This window comes from Camarhynchus parvulus, chromosome 14 (assembly GCF_901933205.1).
Source record: "Camarhynchus parvulus chromosome 14, STF_HiC, whole genome shotgun sequence".
Lineage (NCBI taxonomy): Eukaryota > Metazoa > Chordata > Aves > Passeriformes > Thraupidae > Camarhynchus > Camarhynchus parvulus.
Window position 1 is genome coordinate 14540482 of NC_044584.1, and position 18254 is coordinate 14558735.

Consider the following 18254-nt stretch of genomic DNA (forward strand, 5'->3'; position numbering starts at 1 on the left):
TTTAATACTGAACTGTAAGATTTTCTACAAGGCAGTGTCTGCCCAAAGGGCTCACAGCAGACTCCAAGGAGATCCTGGTACCTTGTGTGCTCCCCCTCTCACATCCCTGTGGCCAATGAACAGTCCTGGTGTTCCACAGTCCTGGTCCCTGCTGGGACAGCAGCACCACCAGCCCAAGTCTCACGGGAAATGTTGCAGTCTCACTACCCACTGAGGAACATCTGGCTTCCATCTCTTTTACAAGAACCCCCAGAGGCAGGTGACGCTTGCCGGTTGCACAGGAGGGACCCTGGTTGGTTTATTCACTACAGCCCATGTGTGTGTGTTACCCTTTTGGACAGTCTGAGAGGGGCCCAGTGGAGCAGGGCAGCAGACAGCACCGCTGCTGACTCAGGGCTCTGGGGGAACTGCCCAGGCTCCATCTCTCCCCAGAAGCCCCCTGCTCACACAAGGAGTGCCAGGGCCCTGCCCTTGCACAACCAGAGGCTCTGGCAGGAGCACCCACAGGGCCCTGTGGCCACCCCACACAGCCACATCAGCCCCACCTGGGCCAGAGAGCCCCACAGAACACACCAGGCCTGCATTCCTCATCTCTGCCAAAGGATTACTTAGCTCCAGGCTAATAATTGAAAGATGCTGGGATTTAGAAGCCATTTAAGAATCTTTCTAAATTCCTGTTGGAACATTTCGGTGGCTAAGTAAGTGAAAAAATGTTAACGTTAATTAAAAAGATACTTTTTAAACTTGAAAGCCTCTATGAAATAAAGCTTTCCTTCATAATGGAATTCTAAAACCTGCTGATAAAGCAAGTGGGAAATAGTTTGCAGGTTTAGGGACACTCACATGAAGCAGGAAATGCTGCTAATTAAAGCACCTGATTTCACTTAAGTCCAAAGAGTCTGTTGCAAAAGACTGGAAAGCTCTACTATTGAAGTCAACACCACTTAACTTCCTAAACTATGCCACTTAAATCTCTTTAAGATGCTTCTTTTAAGTATTAGTGATGCTGAAGTCTGCAGAACATCTTGAACAGATGTAGTACACCCCAATTTTCTGTACCATCATTAGTCCAAAGGAGACAAAACAAAACCCTGTGTGTAAGCTACACCAAAGTGCATTGAAGGGAAGTCCTGATCTGCACAACCAAGGCAGCCTGTCAGCTCACACTAATCACATCTTGTCTGGCATTATTGGACTGTATTATTCAGAAACTTCAAAGAATTACGAAGCAGCCTGATTAGTTGTATTTTTTTTTATTAGGTTTATTATGACTTAGAGTTTCTATTACTCCAGCTGGGTAAACCACATTTGAAAGTAAGTTTAACTGCAGGACTTCAATTTCAACCAAAATCATTTTTGCATGACTTTATTGTAATATAGATTTCAATTGAACATTTAAAACTTACTTCATTAATAAGCAAGCCAAGCTCAGTAGCTTCAGTGCAGGATGTACTTTATGTAACTGCCGCACATTCAGGTTAGATTGGATGTACACGGAGAAGAGACCGGGCAACTGCACAAGTCAGAGGAGAAAGTAAGCAAAAGTAAGCACCATTTGTACCAAACTAAACAGTTCTCCAGTCAGCGTTCCCTACTGAAAACCAACTCACTTCTGGCTCCAGGAGCTACAGTTTGGATATAGCTGAAAGCTATTTCCAGAACATCAGTTTTCTACACTGGCAGAAGAAATAGTCTTCAAAGCAACAGGTACTAGACTTCTTTTTATTTTTTTTTTCAGAGACAACCTGTTCTCCTGTGTTTATCAGGTGAATACATGCATTTTTGATCACTCTGGCAGAGGTCAAAGAGCAAACAACAGTTGGGGCTAAATGAAAAACAATCAAAAGTTGCCAAATATTTAAGGTACAAGCAGAAAAAAAACATTAATGCAACCAGTTTAATATCAAAGTCTGCTTTCTTTCAAAGAAAAATGGCACAAATTAATTAAGAAGCCAGACAAATTTAGTTTTAGATGGTAATAGACTGAATTAATGCTTCAGAGCATCAACAAGATTTATTTCATGGCAAGAAAGGGGAGAAGTAATTTGAACAGGCTCTGTATTTGGGCTAGACCAGCAGCACTGCTACAGTTCAGTCCCTGCGTGCAGGACTGATACCAGTACGATGTCATCTTTACCACATCAAGAATAAAGTGTGTTAGAAGTTGCAGAGCATAAGCATCTTACTTGTACAAGCCAGTTAAAAAATAAACAGAAGAGCTGAAGAATGGTTCTCACACCTGTCCTTTCTGTTCAGGACTCCATCTTTCTTTTAGAACAGAAAAATCCCTCTGCCAATAGTCTAATAAATACTAATGTATATTCAGATACCATCTTCAAAATCTTTGCTGAAAATGCAGTCTCCAAAAGAAACTAGCTTTATGCAGTATTAACATCTTACATAAACTAAACCTTATGAATTGTAGTTAATAGCAGTAACTGAAATTAATGTATACTGAGTCTTCAAGTGATGTGCAAGTTCAGCCATGTAACACAGGTGGGGGTTGGAGCAGTTCTTAGCACTTTGGACACTTCTGACAGCTGTCCATGAACTACAGAGCCTCTTGCTACAGTACTGTGCAACTACTGACATCTTCAAGGGCTCTTGGGTGTAAAGAAATGTGATGGAAGCACCACAAGGCAAGGAAATCGGGCTCAAGTAGAGAGCCTTGAGTATCTCACACAGCATTGCTGTCTTGCCTTGACTACAGACATCGATGAGAGGGTAAAAAGGGCAAACCTACAGTGAAGTCTGCTTCAAACAGCAAAGATAATACAAAAGAGATCTGACTCTACAAGCACGTAAGCAAAAGTCTTGAAGAGCTGTGTATTAACATGGAGCTCAAGGTGCCTTAACTTCGCCAGAAACCACAATTCTTACTGGGAATCTAGCATAACTACATTTAATCCCAGGATCAACCTATGCTTCCAGTTAAAGCATGCATACCACCTCTCTAAATACCCCTTTCCCAACATGCAGGGTTGGAGCTCTCCATTTTTCTTATTCTTCCTGTGTTGTCCCTTTCCAAGGCAGAGATTTAGAGGCCCTAAAGCCAGAGCTCTCCACCGAAGACTTCCTCCCTCTACGTATAAAAATAGTCAGGACACTCTGAGACTGACATCTGTCCTTCCCCATTCAGAAACAGATTTGCAGCAGATCAGTCTTGATCTCTAGTTCAGTTGTAGACTATGCTTAAGTTACGGCAGCCAGAGTTCAATCCTATGAATGTAAGCTAAACACAAAAAGAAAGCCATTTATCCTTTTTAATTCATGCTTACAGCATGTTTATCCAGAGTTTTATAATCAACTTCCAGTTTTAAATTATTTTCTTAGCACTTCACAGAACCTGCATGTCACTCCCTCCTGAAGGGGATGGCATCACAGGATCTTGTTTAAGTTAGTCCAAGTTTCCACATGTGACCAGAAGTCTTACTTGTTAGAACACACCCCTTTTCCAACTATTCCCCACATTCCCTCTCCTCCCACCCCTCCCCAGCAATGGGCAATTACTTCACAAGAAATGTAAAATAGGATATGGGTGTACACAAAACCTACCCTTCACTAATACTGAACAGAAAAGCCTATTTTCCAATTACAGGACATTTTTCTCTAAATTTAGGTCAGCACTGGTGCAGTCTGCACTGTGTATGATTACCACAAGGATAATACCAATAAGTACATATATTTTCTCAAACTGATTTAAAAGCCTATGAAGTTAATTGGGGAAAAGTTTAATATTGCTACTTCAGAGCACTAGAACACACAAAGTGAATCCAATAAAGATCCTTGTATTGATTCAATATTAAGTATTAATTGCATGACCATCATAGCACCTCTTTACATTATCACACAATCACCAGAATTATCAACTGCTTTTAAAACTAAAAAGGGTACAGTCCAATATTTATAACTTGCACACTGTTACTATACAGAAACTAGGTGCATGGTACAGTGCTGCAAAAATGGAAGCCTGCAGTTTTGACAAAGATGCCAAGTCATGTTGTAGACAATTTCAGTCAAACTGGCAATACTGTTTAAGCAAATACTCAAAGCAGGAAATAAAGGACAAAAAAAAAAAAAAATTCTATAGCCAAATAAACATCTGAAATTTCCTTTCCCTTTAATAATACAAGTAAGGTCACTTTTAGCCTTGGAACAGATACATGTTCACCTATGATGATCTTGCTAACTACTACACAATATCTGATGTCCTCTGCTAAGAATATAGTTTAAGAAAGCCGCAGTTACAAGAGGCATCTAATGTAATATCTAAAATTTCCTTTATGGCATTTATTGAATTCTTTGTCTTAAACAGTGAATATGGAAAGATGGCCTCATGTTTCCTTTTCAATAGTACTCTGAGGATCAAGTGGCTTTCAAGCAGCATGGTGGGTTTGAAATTTTTGCAGTTTAGATCATTCTGTTGCGTTTATGAGTTGGTGAGTCTGTAATGACATCGCCACACTGGGCTGAGGTACGCTTTCTAGTTCCACCATTGTCCAAGTGGAGTGCCATTTCTTCTGATATGAAAGTGTTCAAATCAACATCATGGAGTCCATTTCTCCTTCGACTAGCATTGGAGCCACTGCTCACGTGAGTAGGCGAGCCTGGGGTACTCGAGCGAACACTTATACTAGCCATTGCACCACTAAGACCTGGGGAGAGAGAGAAAAAGGGCTTCAGTCAGACAGCACAGACAATTCAGTCCCCACGTGTGCCACACAGGCTTGTACTCAGCCCCATTCCACCGAGACCTTAAAGACACTTCACCCTGCTATTTGTACCACTTCCAGTCCAGAGCACACCTTCTGAGCTTTCAGCCTGTGCAATAATCCAGTAGTTACCAGAAATGCTTTTTATGATGGTAAAAGTGAGCTTATACATCAGGATGTAACAGCACACTCTGGCAAACAAACTCCATAGGCCTGACATGCTATTCAAAACAGGGCCATACTTGAGAGCAGATAATCTCAATTTAAAGGCTTCACACTGGACCAAGAGTTACACAGCCCTGCCAAGGACTTGAGTTGAACTGACCTGGTCTTGTGTCAACACCACCACCCTGCTCCCTTTCACTCCCTGAAGGAAACTGCAGCATGGCAGCAGGTCTCACACAGGTGTACACCACAACTAGTTCATAAATACAAGCTTTTATTTCATGGCTAACACTAACAGCCAACACATTAGTATTATTAAATTCAGAAATGCACTTAAAGAACAAGCAAGGAAAACCACACGGCAATCACCCAAAATTTGTTATCAACAGTTCTGATGCAAATCACTGTCACAGGTACCCTGCAAGTACTTTGGTTTGTATTCAGATTAATAGTATTTAATTCAAACTGAAGTTTATTTATTGTAGAAAAAAGGCCATAAAAAGACAACCATGAACTTTCATACTAATTTAACCTCTGCCTTCTGTAACATGACAATTTTGCAAAAGTGAGACATTCTAAAACATAAATTTAGTAAGGACTAATACACAAAAGTCAAACTACTCTTCCCAATTTCAAATCCAGGCTGTATTTGGAGATACACAGGAGCTCAGAGATAAGACAAACATCTTTACTATCATAACTTCCAAACCTGAGTATTAGTAGAAGAGTACAGAAACATCTGGTGGCCCTAGGAAAGATAAGGATAGATCCGCATCTTTTCTAACAATAAGAACAAGGAAATGTTGAACTGTCCAGGAAGATTCCTCTCTCAGTAACCTTCAAAATCCTAGAGCTCCCTTCTCCAGTCTCAAATATTTCATAGCACTGTCCAGCCATCATAAACCTTGGTCATGCACTAATTCCCATCTCCATGTACTGTCAAATGAGCAGCCAAAAACCAACGACTGACAAGTCAATCCTAACAAAACCCAACCCAATCCTGCTGGCAGGCCAAATAGGCAACTTCAGAGGCTCTAGGAAGATAGGATTGCCAGAACTACAATATCAGTCACCAGAAACTCAGGTAGAAGCTGAAGTCTAAAAGCCATCTGCAGCAATGGCAGGCTGATACACAAGTCAGGATGGAGCAGCCCAACCAACTTCACTCCACTGAACATTACTGAATGATCATTTAAAGCTTCCAACTTGTAACAGCACAGGAAATACTTCACTACAGAGATCTGGCATTACACAACAACCAGTAGACACAGATGCTAATCATTGATTCTTTCTTAGGGCTTTTGCTTACAGCTCCAAGTGGTGTTCAAACAGGGCCCAGAAGCATGGTCTGAACTCCAAGAGGCACCCTGCAGATTTTATTAGTAGGAAAATCATTGCTCATTCACAATGGCAGAAAGTATTTAAACAGAAGAAGCTGTTTTAGTGTAAAGATAACTCAGAAATTAGGTTTGTGACAGTATTCCCAGGATTAAGGTCAAGATTAAATTCAAAACCATTAGGAAAATAATTTCCCATGCATCCACCAAATAAAGTAACGCAGCTAACTTGATGACAAATGTATGAGAAAAAGCCAATTCAGATACCATATCCTGGATAAACTACTAACATACACAGTTTGGGCAGGTAACAAATCACTTCACAATTCAAAGACATCAGTAGTTTAATTTCAACTGGCATGACATACATCAGAAAAAACATTAATTCATCCTGTACATTTAAACTGGAAAAAATCTGACAGCATACAAGTGACATTTTTTCAATCCAAACTGATTGTAGAGATTTCCCCCCACACCCCTATTCCAAGCAAAACTGCTGTGACCACACAAGTTCAGTGTCATTACTTACACTTAAGAGTCAACAATTTACATGACTTATCAGTCATTTACTGTTATACAACTCATACCAAAGGAGCAACATAGTAATTCATTTTATCATGACATCTTTTTACTACATCTAGTGCCCAAGTAAGGGCAGAAAAATTACTCTAAATAAACTCCAAAACTGGCCTGTGATGTCAAAAGACATTTTTTGGCACCACTCAACAACTATGCTTTTAAGTGGAGCCTTTTCAAGTAATAAGCATTCTTTAAAATAGTTGATACAGTTAAAAGATGTATCTGTAGCACACTGCAGCATATTCTAAACCAGACTGCCAAAGTTCACAAGCAATGCCTAAAGCAGTCACTGACTTCCCAGTATTTAGGTAATGCTGAATCACTGTACATTTAAATATAAAAACAACCTTCAGGAGATAATTAAAAGTTAAAATCTTTAAGTCAACTTAGTGTCTAAGGCAGGAGAGTAGCTTTGAATTAATTCCTAGAGATCAGAATAAAAGGCTATTGCATCACAGCATGGGCTTTGAGCTACAGGTTAATCTTGCATCTCACACGGGTATTTAGTACCAGTAAGTCATGGCTGGGTACACTGACAGACTGACAGCCTCAGCTCCTGGCAGTGAACCACATTACACAGCACTGCCCATCCATCCAGAAGGGCAAAAGTGCCAAATGAAACACTCAGATCACAGTTTGGATTTGCACATTAGGATTGGCTAATTGAGCTAACATGGAAAAGTCAAAGCAAACTCAAGATATATATTCAAATATCAAGATGCCACTACACGGAACCAACATCTCTCAGAACAACCTGCAATGCTCAAAAAAATCCACTTTTAGTCAACAGGGAAAAGAGATAAGTTTTTCACTGGGAAGCTGTGGCATGGCAGAGGAAATCTCAGAAAAACCATTTACTGTGAACTACTCTCAGTTTAAGCTTTCAGCAGACTCAGAGCTCTTCCCAAAGCATTTAAAGCAGTAACTGACACTAGGAAGTGGTAAGATGACATGGCTGTCAGCAAACACCACTTCCCAACCTCAAATTTCTGTATTGTGATTAATATGGCCTTAATCACAGGCACACCACTTTTGTCCATACAAAAGGACAGATTTTGTCCATACAACAGGACAGAGATCCAAAGAGCTGCTGAAGTGGCTTTATTTTTCCCACAATCTCACACCCACCTCTGAAGTTTCCCACTCCTTTCTACCAGGGACATCTCCTTAATTCTTGGAGGACTTTAAGAAGGCCCACATGGATCTGACCCCTTTTTGAATTGGAAAGGTTTGAAGTGGAAGGCAGATCTCAAACATTTTGCAGTACCTAGTACATTTTCATTCCTGTCGTATCTTTCATCAACAAACTGACATTTCATAGACAATGATTTTACAAAGAATTATATTTTAGAAGGTCTTACAGTACTATTAGAAGGAGCTGTGATCAATATTACTCAATTTATAACTAAGTACACTCCAAAACTATCAGGATATTAGAATGCTTGACTGAAAATATGTTTCATGGATTACAAAATACTTAAAACTGTCAACTCAAAATTAGCAAGTTTATCACTACTGGCCTAACAAACTGTAATGCTGTTTCATCTGCACTACAATCATACCCATGTACAACTTACTCAGGTCACTATCACAGCATAATATACTGGGTAGCTACTGTTTCACATAGTACTAACTATTGTTTCTAGAAGTTTTAATCAGGAAGTATCAAAAGGAACATTCATGCTTAGGTAGTGTGACTAAAGCAGGAATTAGTTAATAACCCCAGATAAATACAAAATGGCATGCAGAGAGATCCTTGTCACTCTTCTGTCATATTCACCCTTCCATAATACCGGCTTAAAGAGCAAGTTTTAGCAGCACATACCAATACACAATTCCATCACAGATATATATACACACAACCTTTAAATTAACCTGTGTCAGACCAATCTGAACTCTGTTCTCCCATCCCCTCTTTTACCAACTGCAGCTTCTCCACTCTGCTAAGTGCTCCTGTTTTAAACTGCACTTTAATATTCTGAGAAGCAAATATGAAAGCCTAGTGGAAATTCAGACTCTTAAGGGGCCAGGTCACACAAACTTCTATGTGCAAGTGCTCTCCCTACCCCACAGAGACCAAATCACAAATTATATACATCAACATTAAAGCTAAGGAGAAGAAGAACTAATGCTCTCTCACTGTACTGCTGCCCTATTTTTTCCCAAATTCACCTAATTTTTGATTAAGAATGCTCAAGTCAAATGCATGTCAACATTACCTTTCCAAGCTTGCTTCTTGCCCCTCCTGAAATCACAGCATTTTCTCCCATTTTGCTGGGAGGACAGTGTGTGAAACACAGAGCACATGGCACAGTGAAGGACACAGGCTGTGCACCACCCTTGGTACAGCAGCTACAGCCAGGCACAACGTGGCTGAGCACGTGGCAGTGTTTGGGAGTCTTGTACTGTTAGCTCAGATTGATGTAATTCTGTCATTTGAAACCCATCTCCTACAGAACTGGAAATGTCAATACACATCCAGAGAGTAGGTGAAGACACATCCATACTTTCCCTGGCTGCAATGACATTTCAGGGACTAATGGAAGTTAAAAACCCAACTCTGTAATTGAGATGTTGGACAATAAAGGTATTATCTACTACCACATCTTAAAACACCAAGCATTAGACTGATGTTTCATTAAAGTTTCAGAAAACTGCACTAGCACTCAAGAGTAAAACATCATGTATTACCTTGAGATAACTACTCAGCTTTTCTAAAAGGCTTGAACTTCTTTTCAAATATTCACAGTTCAAGTCACCAGCCATGCTTTATTTCAAGGTTACCTATCAGCATGCTAACAGTGAAAAGCTGATAATAAGGGAAAATATGTTGTTTACCAAAGTTCACTCTCTCAAGAGTAAGGTTCCAAAGCCTCCTTCTCACTAAGTAACACTCAAGATTTCAGTAACAACTGCAGAGCATAGCTGCCATGGACTTAAAAGAAAAGGGAGATCACATCTTAAACATTCTCATGCCTGATTTTTTGCCATGATAATTTTCCTTTTAGCTACTATAACAGGTTCTTCTCTGCTGTTCTGCTCTCAAGTTTTCTTGTAGTACAAAGACTTGATAATCACTATCACAAGATTAAATTCTGGGTCAATATCCTGCCCAAAGAACTGTTAACCATCTTACAGAGACAAAATATAGGTCAGAGGTTACAGGGCTGGAGACAAAAATTCAGTTTTAAGATATTTCTTTTCAGATGAAGCATACAGTTTAAAGACTGTATTGATGCCTAAAGGATGCTAATCTCTAATGCTTTAGTCTAGGGCATACAGCTAGAATTTTGTTTGATGTTCCAGGAAATACTGAATTATTAGCTATTTTGTTACCACTGCTTCTGTCAAAATTTTCAGATGAGCTTAGGGGCTACATGATGAAAAAAGAGGTATTTTCCACCACCAAAGGGGAATATCAGCAAGCTGTAATGCCATGATCTTTAACATATATTAGTACCTATTTCTGAGAAGTCAATGCACCAGCTCTGCTTCCACGGAGCTTTACTTGGTGCCACAGGCTATTCATACTTTTTCCTGCTTTACTAAAAGAGGTCTTGCTGCAAGCAGCAAAGTTTTAGCATTATCCCTCAAATTCAATTCAACTCATCCACATGTTCAATAAAGAAATACTCTATTCCCATAAGGAAGCCAACCAGCACAAAACAGCCTCCCACCTTTACATGCCAGTTGGAAACTCCTCTCAAAACCTCTGTGCTGGACTGCTCCTCACTATCACCAGGTTCTCATGCTCCCTCATGATACTTAGAAGCAGCACTTTCCAACAATGTGCCAAAAATTATGATAAGCACAGGCCTAATGAGGACAATTTACACACACCTAAAGATCCTTAGCAGCTTTCAAAATCAAAACATAGTTTTGAGAAGCCCTACAATAAATAGGAAATGAGTTCATGAGATTGCTTAATCACAACTTCCTTGAAGAAAAAAAAAAAGGGGGAGAAGCTGGAGTAATGCAAATATTGTAGGCAACAACCTAAAAACAGTTATGAGGCCCAATACAAGCCTAGTCACTAAAGGATTAGCACAAAAGCATTTGTGTCAAGGACCAGATTGAAACTGATATGAAGAGAACCTAATCCAGAAGGTGACTGACATGTAATCTTGTCAACCAGCTGATGAAGGGGAAAAGTACATTTTGAGTCCCTGCAGTGCCACTACAGAGGACAGAACTTCCTCATGACCCTGCATTATATTATGAAATATGGGAAACTTTATATGTATCATTGTTCAGATCCTCATGCTATGGAAACTGACTTCCATAAACCACCTCTGTACAAAGCAGATGCTAGGAAGCGATACATGGACACAAAAAGAGCCATTTTATCAATAAAAATGCCTCTGAGTTTACTCAGAGAGCTCACTGTGCTGAATGAGCCTACCTAAGCTTCCTCTCACCTGAGACTGAGCCTTTACAGTTAATCCAACTCCACAGATTCAACTATATTTTCAGAAAAGCATTTTTACGAGAGTGCTTAACACAGTGAGAGCCAGCTTCTGCAGCTGTTCTCATGAAATTAATTTTATCTACACTCAGTAAGCAACAGTGGTGCACAGAATTCCCTAGCCTCCTTCCAGTATGAGACAGGAAACTGCCAAAACCAACATGACTGAGAAGGGAAGCATGTTTGGTTTAAATGGCTGTCACCTAGACAGTAACAGTGTCTGGACTGGGCATCTTTAAAAACCACCACAGCACAGCAGAAGCCAAATTTGCATTTTCAGGAATTCAGGCTTCTAATTAACCCATCAATTCTTCCCCCCACTGAGAATATCCAGACAGTAAAATTTTAATTTAGGTTGCACTTCTAGATAGCTTAATTTTCATTTTTAGAATGTCTAGGGTTTGTACCTCAAGATATCTGCTACCCTTTTGAATTTTAGAAGGCACAAAACCCAGAGGTGAACTGCCTCATCTCACCTCAAGAGCAATTTAAAGCACATCTGTCTATCACCTACTCAGTCATAATCCAATACAGAATAAGCTACTGAATAGTCATGTCTGCAAAGAGATACACCCAACATTGCTGGTGGTGGCAAGGAAGGCAATTCAGTATGACACTGGAAGACATGTAAATCTGAAAGTGAACTAGAGCAAAGTTCTGAACAGGACTCAATTATTTCAAAAATGTGTAACTGAAACACCCTTTCCAGGGTACTTTAAGTAGAATACTGAACTGCATTAGTGCCTAACAAAGGTACTAGAGAGCTAGAGAAAGAAGCCTCAGACATCAAATTCCCTCCCTAAGCTCCCCAAAATTTGCTAGTAGTCAAATCTTAATATTTAACTAGTTGCTAGCATAGCATTGCCATTTTCCAAGAATTCTGTTTACTTTACCATTGCTATGAATGCCAAGTCTCTTCATGCTTCAAAAACGCTACCAAGACTTGAAACTCAACCGCTGAGTTCACAGCTGTGCAATATTACAGACCCAAATTTCATTTTTATTCAGTACCTTTTCTTCATTCAAAATACTCAACTATACAAATTTTTAGCAGCCAACACATGCCTTATACATGCAAAAGCTCCCTTAAAGAATGAAGGGGATACCTTCAGCTGGATCACCAGGCACATGACACATTATGATATGCCAAATACACCTTAAGAACCCCCACCCAATTTTAACCAAGTAGTATTGAAAAAGTGACAGTTACCATGCAGAGCTATGGCTTCACGGAAGGGTTGCAAATCAGTCTCTACAGATGAGCTAGTTTCTGTTGAAGTAGCTCGGTTAGGGGATACTACAGTCAGTCTTGGGGGAGCTCTAGAATTTCTTGGAGGAGGGACTTTTCCACAAAGGAAGCTGATTAAGTCTTCTCTTCGAATAGTTCTTCTGCGTTTTTTAACCCAGGCTAACACATCCTTATTCCGACGCTGATAGCCAATCTGAATTCCTAAATCAAAGCTTCGCTGGTGGGCATCCACACTCTCTGCAAGAGGACAGAAAAAAGTTCTCTTAGTGTTACACATCAATGTACAGCACAGCACAGATGTGGCCTCCTGCCAACCATGGGAAAGAAGAAGTATCTACATCTTCTACCGAGTACTCCATAAGGCAGCACCAAGGTGGCTGCAGCAGCAAAGAGGAGTTCCATTAAACCTGAAGAGAATATTAGCCAAAACATTCCATCCTCTTTACACGTCAGATAGTCAACAGCAACTCCAGCTCCACTTAAACAGCATTTACTATACTTCAGGTCAACACCACAGCACTGTTTATTTACATTAAAAACACACTTAGAGCTTGTCAGACTGAGGAAGATACTGAAATCAATGGACAACAGACTTAGACACACACAGTGCATCAATACAGCAGGAAGCCCCAACACAAGAAAGGAGTAACTGCTTTTTTTCATTCTGACAGGTAAGGAACTGCCAGAAAACTCAGAATTTCTTTCAAGTTCTATTTTCAGCTGGATTTCAACTGCAGAGGCACTTCACAGGCCACAGTTTTGAAACTAGTTAGAACACAAGTGTCTCCAATGTCTTTCAATTAGCCAACATACCATTTACAAAGACTAAAAAAGTTTCCTTCCCCATTTAGGATCCCATGGCAATTCTGATATAGAAAAGTTTTAAACATGTAATTTACAATAAATCCTACTACAAAATGCAATTTCCCTCTCTGTTAATGTAACTAGTCCCCTGTGCACATCAGTTATAGCTGTGTCTCCAATGTATTAAGTTGCTTTCAAACTTCGGGAAGTGTATTTCTGGCTACCAGCTTGAGTAAGTTTCAAACCACAGTAACAGGTGGGACAAACCCTGTTCACCACACAATTATGCTCATCTTGTTCGTCACAGGTTTGCCATCAGAGCTTTGACAACACCTATTTCAGTTTCATGTAAAGTTTCATACTCTTATGTTGCTCTTGCTCCTTAAAAGACATGAACATATCCACTCCAATTTTGTTTACCTGAATTCCACAGAATTTTTTTCCACGTGGCAAAGCTGATTTAAACAGCATTTTATAGTCTTGTTTTATTAATGAAGCCCACAGCAAAAGCCAGAAGATAAAGGTATTTCTTTGAACAGCTATCCCAAAATATTGGTTTACAAACAATGACATATACATCTAACGTAGCTTTGTCACACTCCAGAACCCAAAAAGTACTACTGTTAAATGTTATTCTTGGACTTGTATTCTAAGGCACCACTGCACAGACCATGAAAGACAGCACTGAGATCTACACTGCCAAAGAGCAGCACTCCAAACCTAACACAACAGACCAAAGCCACCTCAAACTGAGCTAAATCTTGGGAGTTTCTCAGTATAAATTAAACAAGTAAACAAATGTAACTTAACCTGTTATTTGTATCCGCTCTAAGAGTATTCTGCGTGAACTACTTTGTAATCCAAAGGCTACATTTACAAATGCTAATTCCTCTGAAAGCAATGGTAACATGACAGATTATTCCTCCTGCCATTTTATACTGCACAGCAGCCCGGCCTCCAATGCACTGGCAGCAAAAGCTGCCCAAACACTCTGGAGCCAACTTGGAAACTGAAAATACTCCTTTAATCACTTCCTGAAATACCAGGAGTGTCCTTCTGAGGCTTGGAGGCTGGCTTTACGTCAATACCCTGCTTTCTTTGTGTATGAGAATGCTTTACAAAGTGCTAACTGTGAACTAGCTATGAGGTCAAACACTGACTGCTGATGCAGCCCAGAGAAGTTTCAAGCATCATTACCCCGGGTACATTAGATTTTTATGGTAAAAGCCACAACCACTTTGTTTACAAAGTTAAGCTAGCAAAACCTAAGCAGTCAAGCTGCATATATTCTGAAATTACTAAGTCAAAATCAACATTAGAAAATATTCAGGGCTTTTTTAATAAAAACAAGGCAAATTGTAGGCTCAGAAGTCTTATTCTAACATATACCAAGAACTTTCCACAGTGGCCTTAAGTTCTAAATCCTACATTACAAAGCCATGCTTCACATTTTTAGTGCAATCAAGATAATGAAGTGCCTTGAATGCACTCTATCACCAGCACCAGAAACTCAGGATGTAAGACCATCAGTGTGGTGTGATATTAAACTTCTAATCTATATTCAGAAGAAATGCTGACATTCAAGACATCATGGCATTCTCATTATGCACCATTCCTCGGGTTGCTCTTGTTAAAAAGATAATGCCTCAAAAATCCAAGTATTTATCAGATCAGAAAGCAGCTGACAAGGCAAGAGGCAGTTTGTGGTGTTCAGTTCACCCCACCAAGTATTCCTCCAGTATTTTGACAGAGTCCTCCAAAACAAACAGTACTGAGAATGTGAAAAACAAGAGCCATGTTCACCACTAGGGAAAGCAAGCTCACAGTAAGAGACTCCAACTTGTCAGATATGACAGTGTTCAGCTGGTTCTAACCATGTTATCACCAAATTTCTACTGACCTACAAGTTAACTGAAAATTGAAAGATGGCATTCCTGAGTATCTCAGGTACTTTAAGATCTGTTTGAAGAAAACATTTCTTTCAGGTGCTGTTTTTTGAAGTATTACATTATACCTGACCAAAGTCAGCTTCCAACTTAAAAGTCTAGTTTCCCCTATCACCTACTCATCAGTTAATCACATCACTGCCAACAAAAAGGCTCATTTTGCCTAGAGCAGAAGCAATCTAACATTTTAACCAGAAATAAACAGCCTAAGTCTTCATAATAAAGATGCTGTAAGGGAGAGCCATGCCGTTTGTAAAGACAGACTGTAATTATTCCACACAATTTATTAACATTACCTGCTGCTACTCTAGCACCATTCTCAAATGACTATTGTCCCCAGACACGTTCTAGTGACCCACACCCTCAGGCCAGCACCTTCCTGCTCTCAGGTGCTGCCCCTTCACATGACCTGACACATTCACACAGCATTCAAGTGCACCTTCTGCAGGAGGCAAGACTCTGGCAGGGAGGGCTGTGCACCTACACTTCCTCCTCGCTCTGTCCACATCTGTCAGAAACCTGATCACCCATCACAAACACATCAAGTTCAACTGCTTAAAGCAAATCCAAAACGACAAAACTGAAGGCAAATGAAGGAGCACAGAGGCAGAACTACAGATAATGCTGTACAGACCAAGGGAAAAAAAAAACTATAAGCCAGAAAAACCAACATTGGAATTTTTTTTAAAGCACTTCCCTTTCTTGGAATGGAAGGCAATAACAATGGGAATCACAATGTGCCAACTTCAGCCTTCACTATATGTACCATTTTAGCACAACCTTTTAAATAAAGTAAAAGCCACTGAATGAGCCTTCTGCAGACAAGAATTCCTAGGACAACGCAAAGAACTGCACAGTTCAGAAACACCCAGTAAACCAGCACTCAAGCACAGCCACATGCAAAGCACACTCCTATCAAAGTTCTGGCTAACACTGCCTTCTTACAGCCATGCTGAACACAGACATAATGACATTTTAGTGCTTAAAATAAACTGTGAGGCTTACTTAAGAAGCCTCAGTGCCACAAGAAGATAAAAGTTTCTGTCACATAACATGTGTGAAGAATTTTATGAACACTAAACCCAACTTCGCTTCACCACAAAAGAGAAGGCATTATACTGACACCCCAACATCTAATTCACCATGAAATATACACAATGCAGGGAATTTCAGTACTGTTTAATAAGCCATTGTAAACTTCCCTTGAATTCACAAGAAACAGACACATGTTAAAGACACCCTTTTTCAAGGGTCCTAAAGTAAAACAGATTTTAAGTTTGTGAGTCATTGACATGAGGCAACAGAAAAGATTCAGCTACCGTCAGCTAAAGTGGACCAGGGAAAACCTGCAAGATTCAGGAAGCAGTCTCGGGCTAGATTTTATCACGGTGAATAAGAGACATTAACAGGCCCTACTTATGAGTAAGCCGGGGCAGGAGGCAGAGTGGGGCCCGGCTCGGCGGAGAGGGCTGCCGGGGCAGCGGGTGGGCAACCCCTTACCTTTGTAGAGGTTGGTGACCGCAGTGGCGGCGTTCTGGAAGGGGACCCAGAGGGAGAGCCCCGGCTGCTGGCACACCCGGTCTGCAGGGAGGGAAGGACACACGCTGTTTATTTTGGAGTCACCCGCTCCGAACGGCCATGTTAGGTTTCGCCATTTTGTTCCACCTTCCGGAGGCAGCTCCGGATCGGGGCCGAGCGGGGCGGGCGGGCAGCGGCCCGGCCGGGGCAGCGGGCGCGGTGCCCCCAGCGCGGCGGGGAGCGCCCGGCCGCCCCCCGCCCCGGCCCCGCCGCACAATGAGCCCGGCCCCGCTTCGCCATTTTGTCGGGAGTCTCTTCCCGGGGCTGGGCGTCGGGAGCCGCCGGCAGGGCCGGGCTTCCCGCCCCCCCCCCCCTCCCCGGCGCTCGGGGCTCGCCCCCGCCGCCCGGAGCCTCCCGGCGCGGCCCCCGTCGGAGAGCCCCGACGCCCCGCGGCCGCGCTCCGGCCCGAGCGCTCCGGCAGCCGGGGAAGGGGGTGCGGCCGGGCCGGCGCTGGAGCCGCCCCGGAGGCCGCGCCGAGCGCTGTCCGGGCCGCGACCGCGGCTCCCCTCCCTCTCGCCATTTTGTTTTCCCGTCTGTCTCCGAGGGCGGCCGCGGGCCGGCAGCCGCTCCTCCCGCCGCCTCGGCCCCTTTGTACCGCTGCGGGCACCTCCCCACCGCGGCGGCTCCGCGGCTGCTCGGCGCCCCCACCCCCCACGGGCCGGGCCCCGAGCCCACTGCGCTCGGGCTCCACCGGCCTCCAGCAGCCCCAGCTGTGCCCTCCCCAAGCCCCTGACCGTGCTTACCCTTGTAGAGCTGCGCCACGGCGGTGGCCGAATTCTGAAAGAGGTGCCAGAGCTTCTGCTGCTTGTGCTCGGGCTGCGCCGCCGCCTCGTCCTGCAGCTCCGGCGCCAGCGCCTCCTCCTGCTCGGCCTCAGCTAGGCACTGCCGCTCCCACTTGCTGAACCAGTGCTCAGGCCCGTGCTCCTGGATCTCCGCCTCGCCCTCCTCCTTCTTGTCCTCCATCCTCCGCCCGGCTCCGCGTCCCACCGCCGCGAACACCCAGTCCCGACAGCCGGCCGCGCTCGTTCCGTGCGCCGGGCCGGCCCTACCTCACCCCCATGCCGGGCCCGCCCGTCGCTCCGCCGGACCCAAACACTCCGAGCGCCGGCACCGCCCCGAGCGCACTGAGAGCCCGGCCGAGGCGCCTGGGAACGCGCAGCCGGCCCGTCCCGCCCACAGCGCTCGATTGGCCACCACCGCCCCGGCACCGCCGGTCCGTCCGGGATCCCCAGCGCTCATTGGTCCGTTTACGTGCCGGTCACGCGGGACACCCCGGGGGGCGGGGCTAACGCAGGTTTGGTTACGCCGTCACAGCCCCGTGCCGGGGGCGTCGACGCGGTGCGCGTGCCCAGTGCGCTACCTCGCGCGGCCCCGGCCCTGGCCCCGCCCCTGGCGTGAGGCGGCCCCGCCCGCGCCCCC

The 18254-nt window shown here is 43.1% G+C and overlaps 1 protein-coding gene across 1 annotated transcript; it reads right to left on the reverse strand.

The window, feature by feature from the left end:
• Positions 1-1240: 1240 nt before the first annotated feature.
• Positions 1241-17980, reverse strand: C14H16orf72 (chromosome 14 C16orf72 homolog). Its single transcript, XM_030958140.1, has 4 exons — positions 17579-17980; positions 16758-16838; positions 12469-12744; positions 1241-4655 (listed from the first exon to the last, which is right to left on the reverse strand). Exons 1-4 carry the CDS (start codon positions 17796-17798, stop codon positions 4411-4413), a joined length of 822 nt encoding a protein of 273 aa, XP_030814000.1. The 5' UTR covers positions 17799-17980; the 3' UTR covers positions 1241-4410.
• Between the last annotated feature and the right edge of the window lie 274 nt (positions 17981-18254).

What these genes read in the sequence shown, in the direction of transcription:
- C14H16orf72 (XM_030958140.1), bottom strand. Translation starts at nt 17,798, where the DNA reads ATGGAGGACAAGAAGGAGGAGGGCGAGGCGGAGATCCAGGAGCACGGG. An exon ending in CGTGGCGCAGCTCTACAAGG is followed by an intron (nt 16,839 to 17,578) that starts GTAAGCACGGTC and finishes CCCTCCCTGCAG; the next exon opens with ACCGGGTGTGCCAGCAGCCG. An exon ending in GGTCACCAACCTCTACAAAG is followed by an intron (nt 12,745 to 16,757) that starts GTAAGGGGTTGC and finishes GTCCTCTTGCAG; the next exon opens with AGAGTGTGGATGCCCACCAG.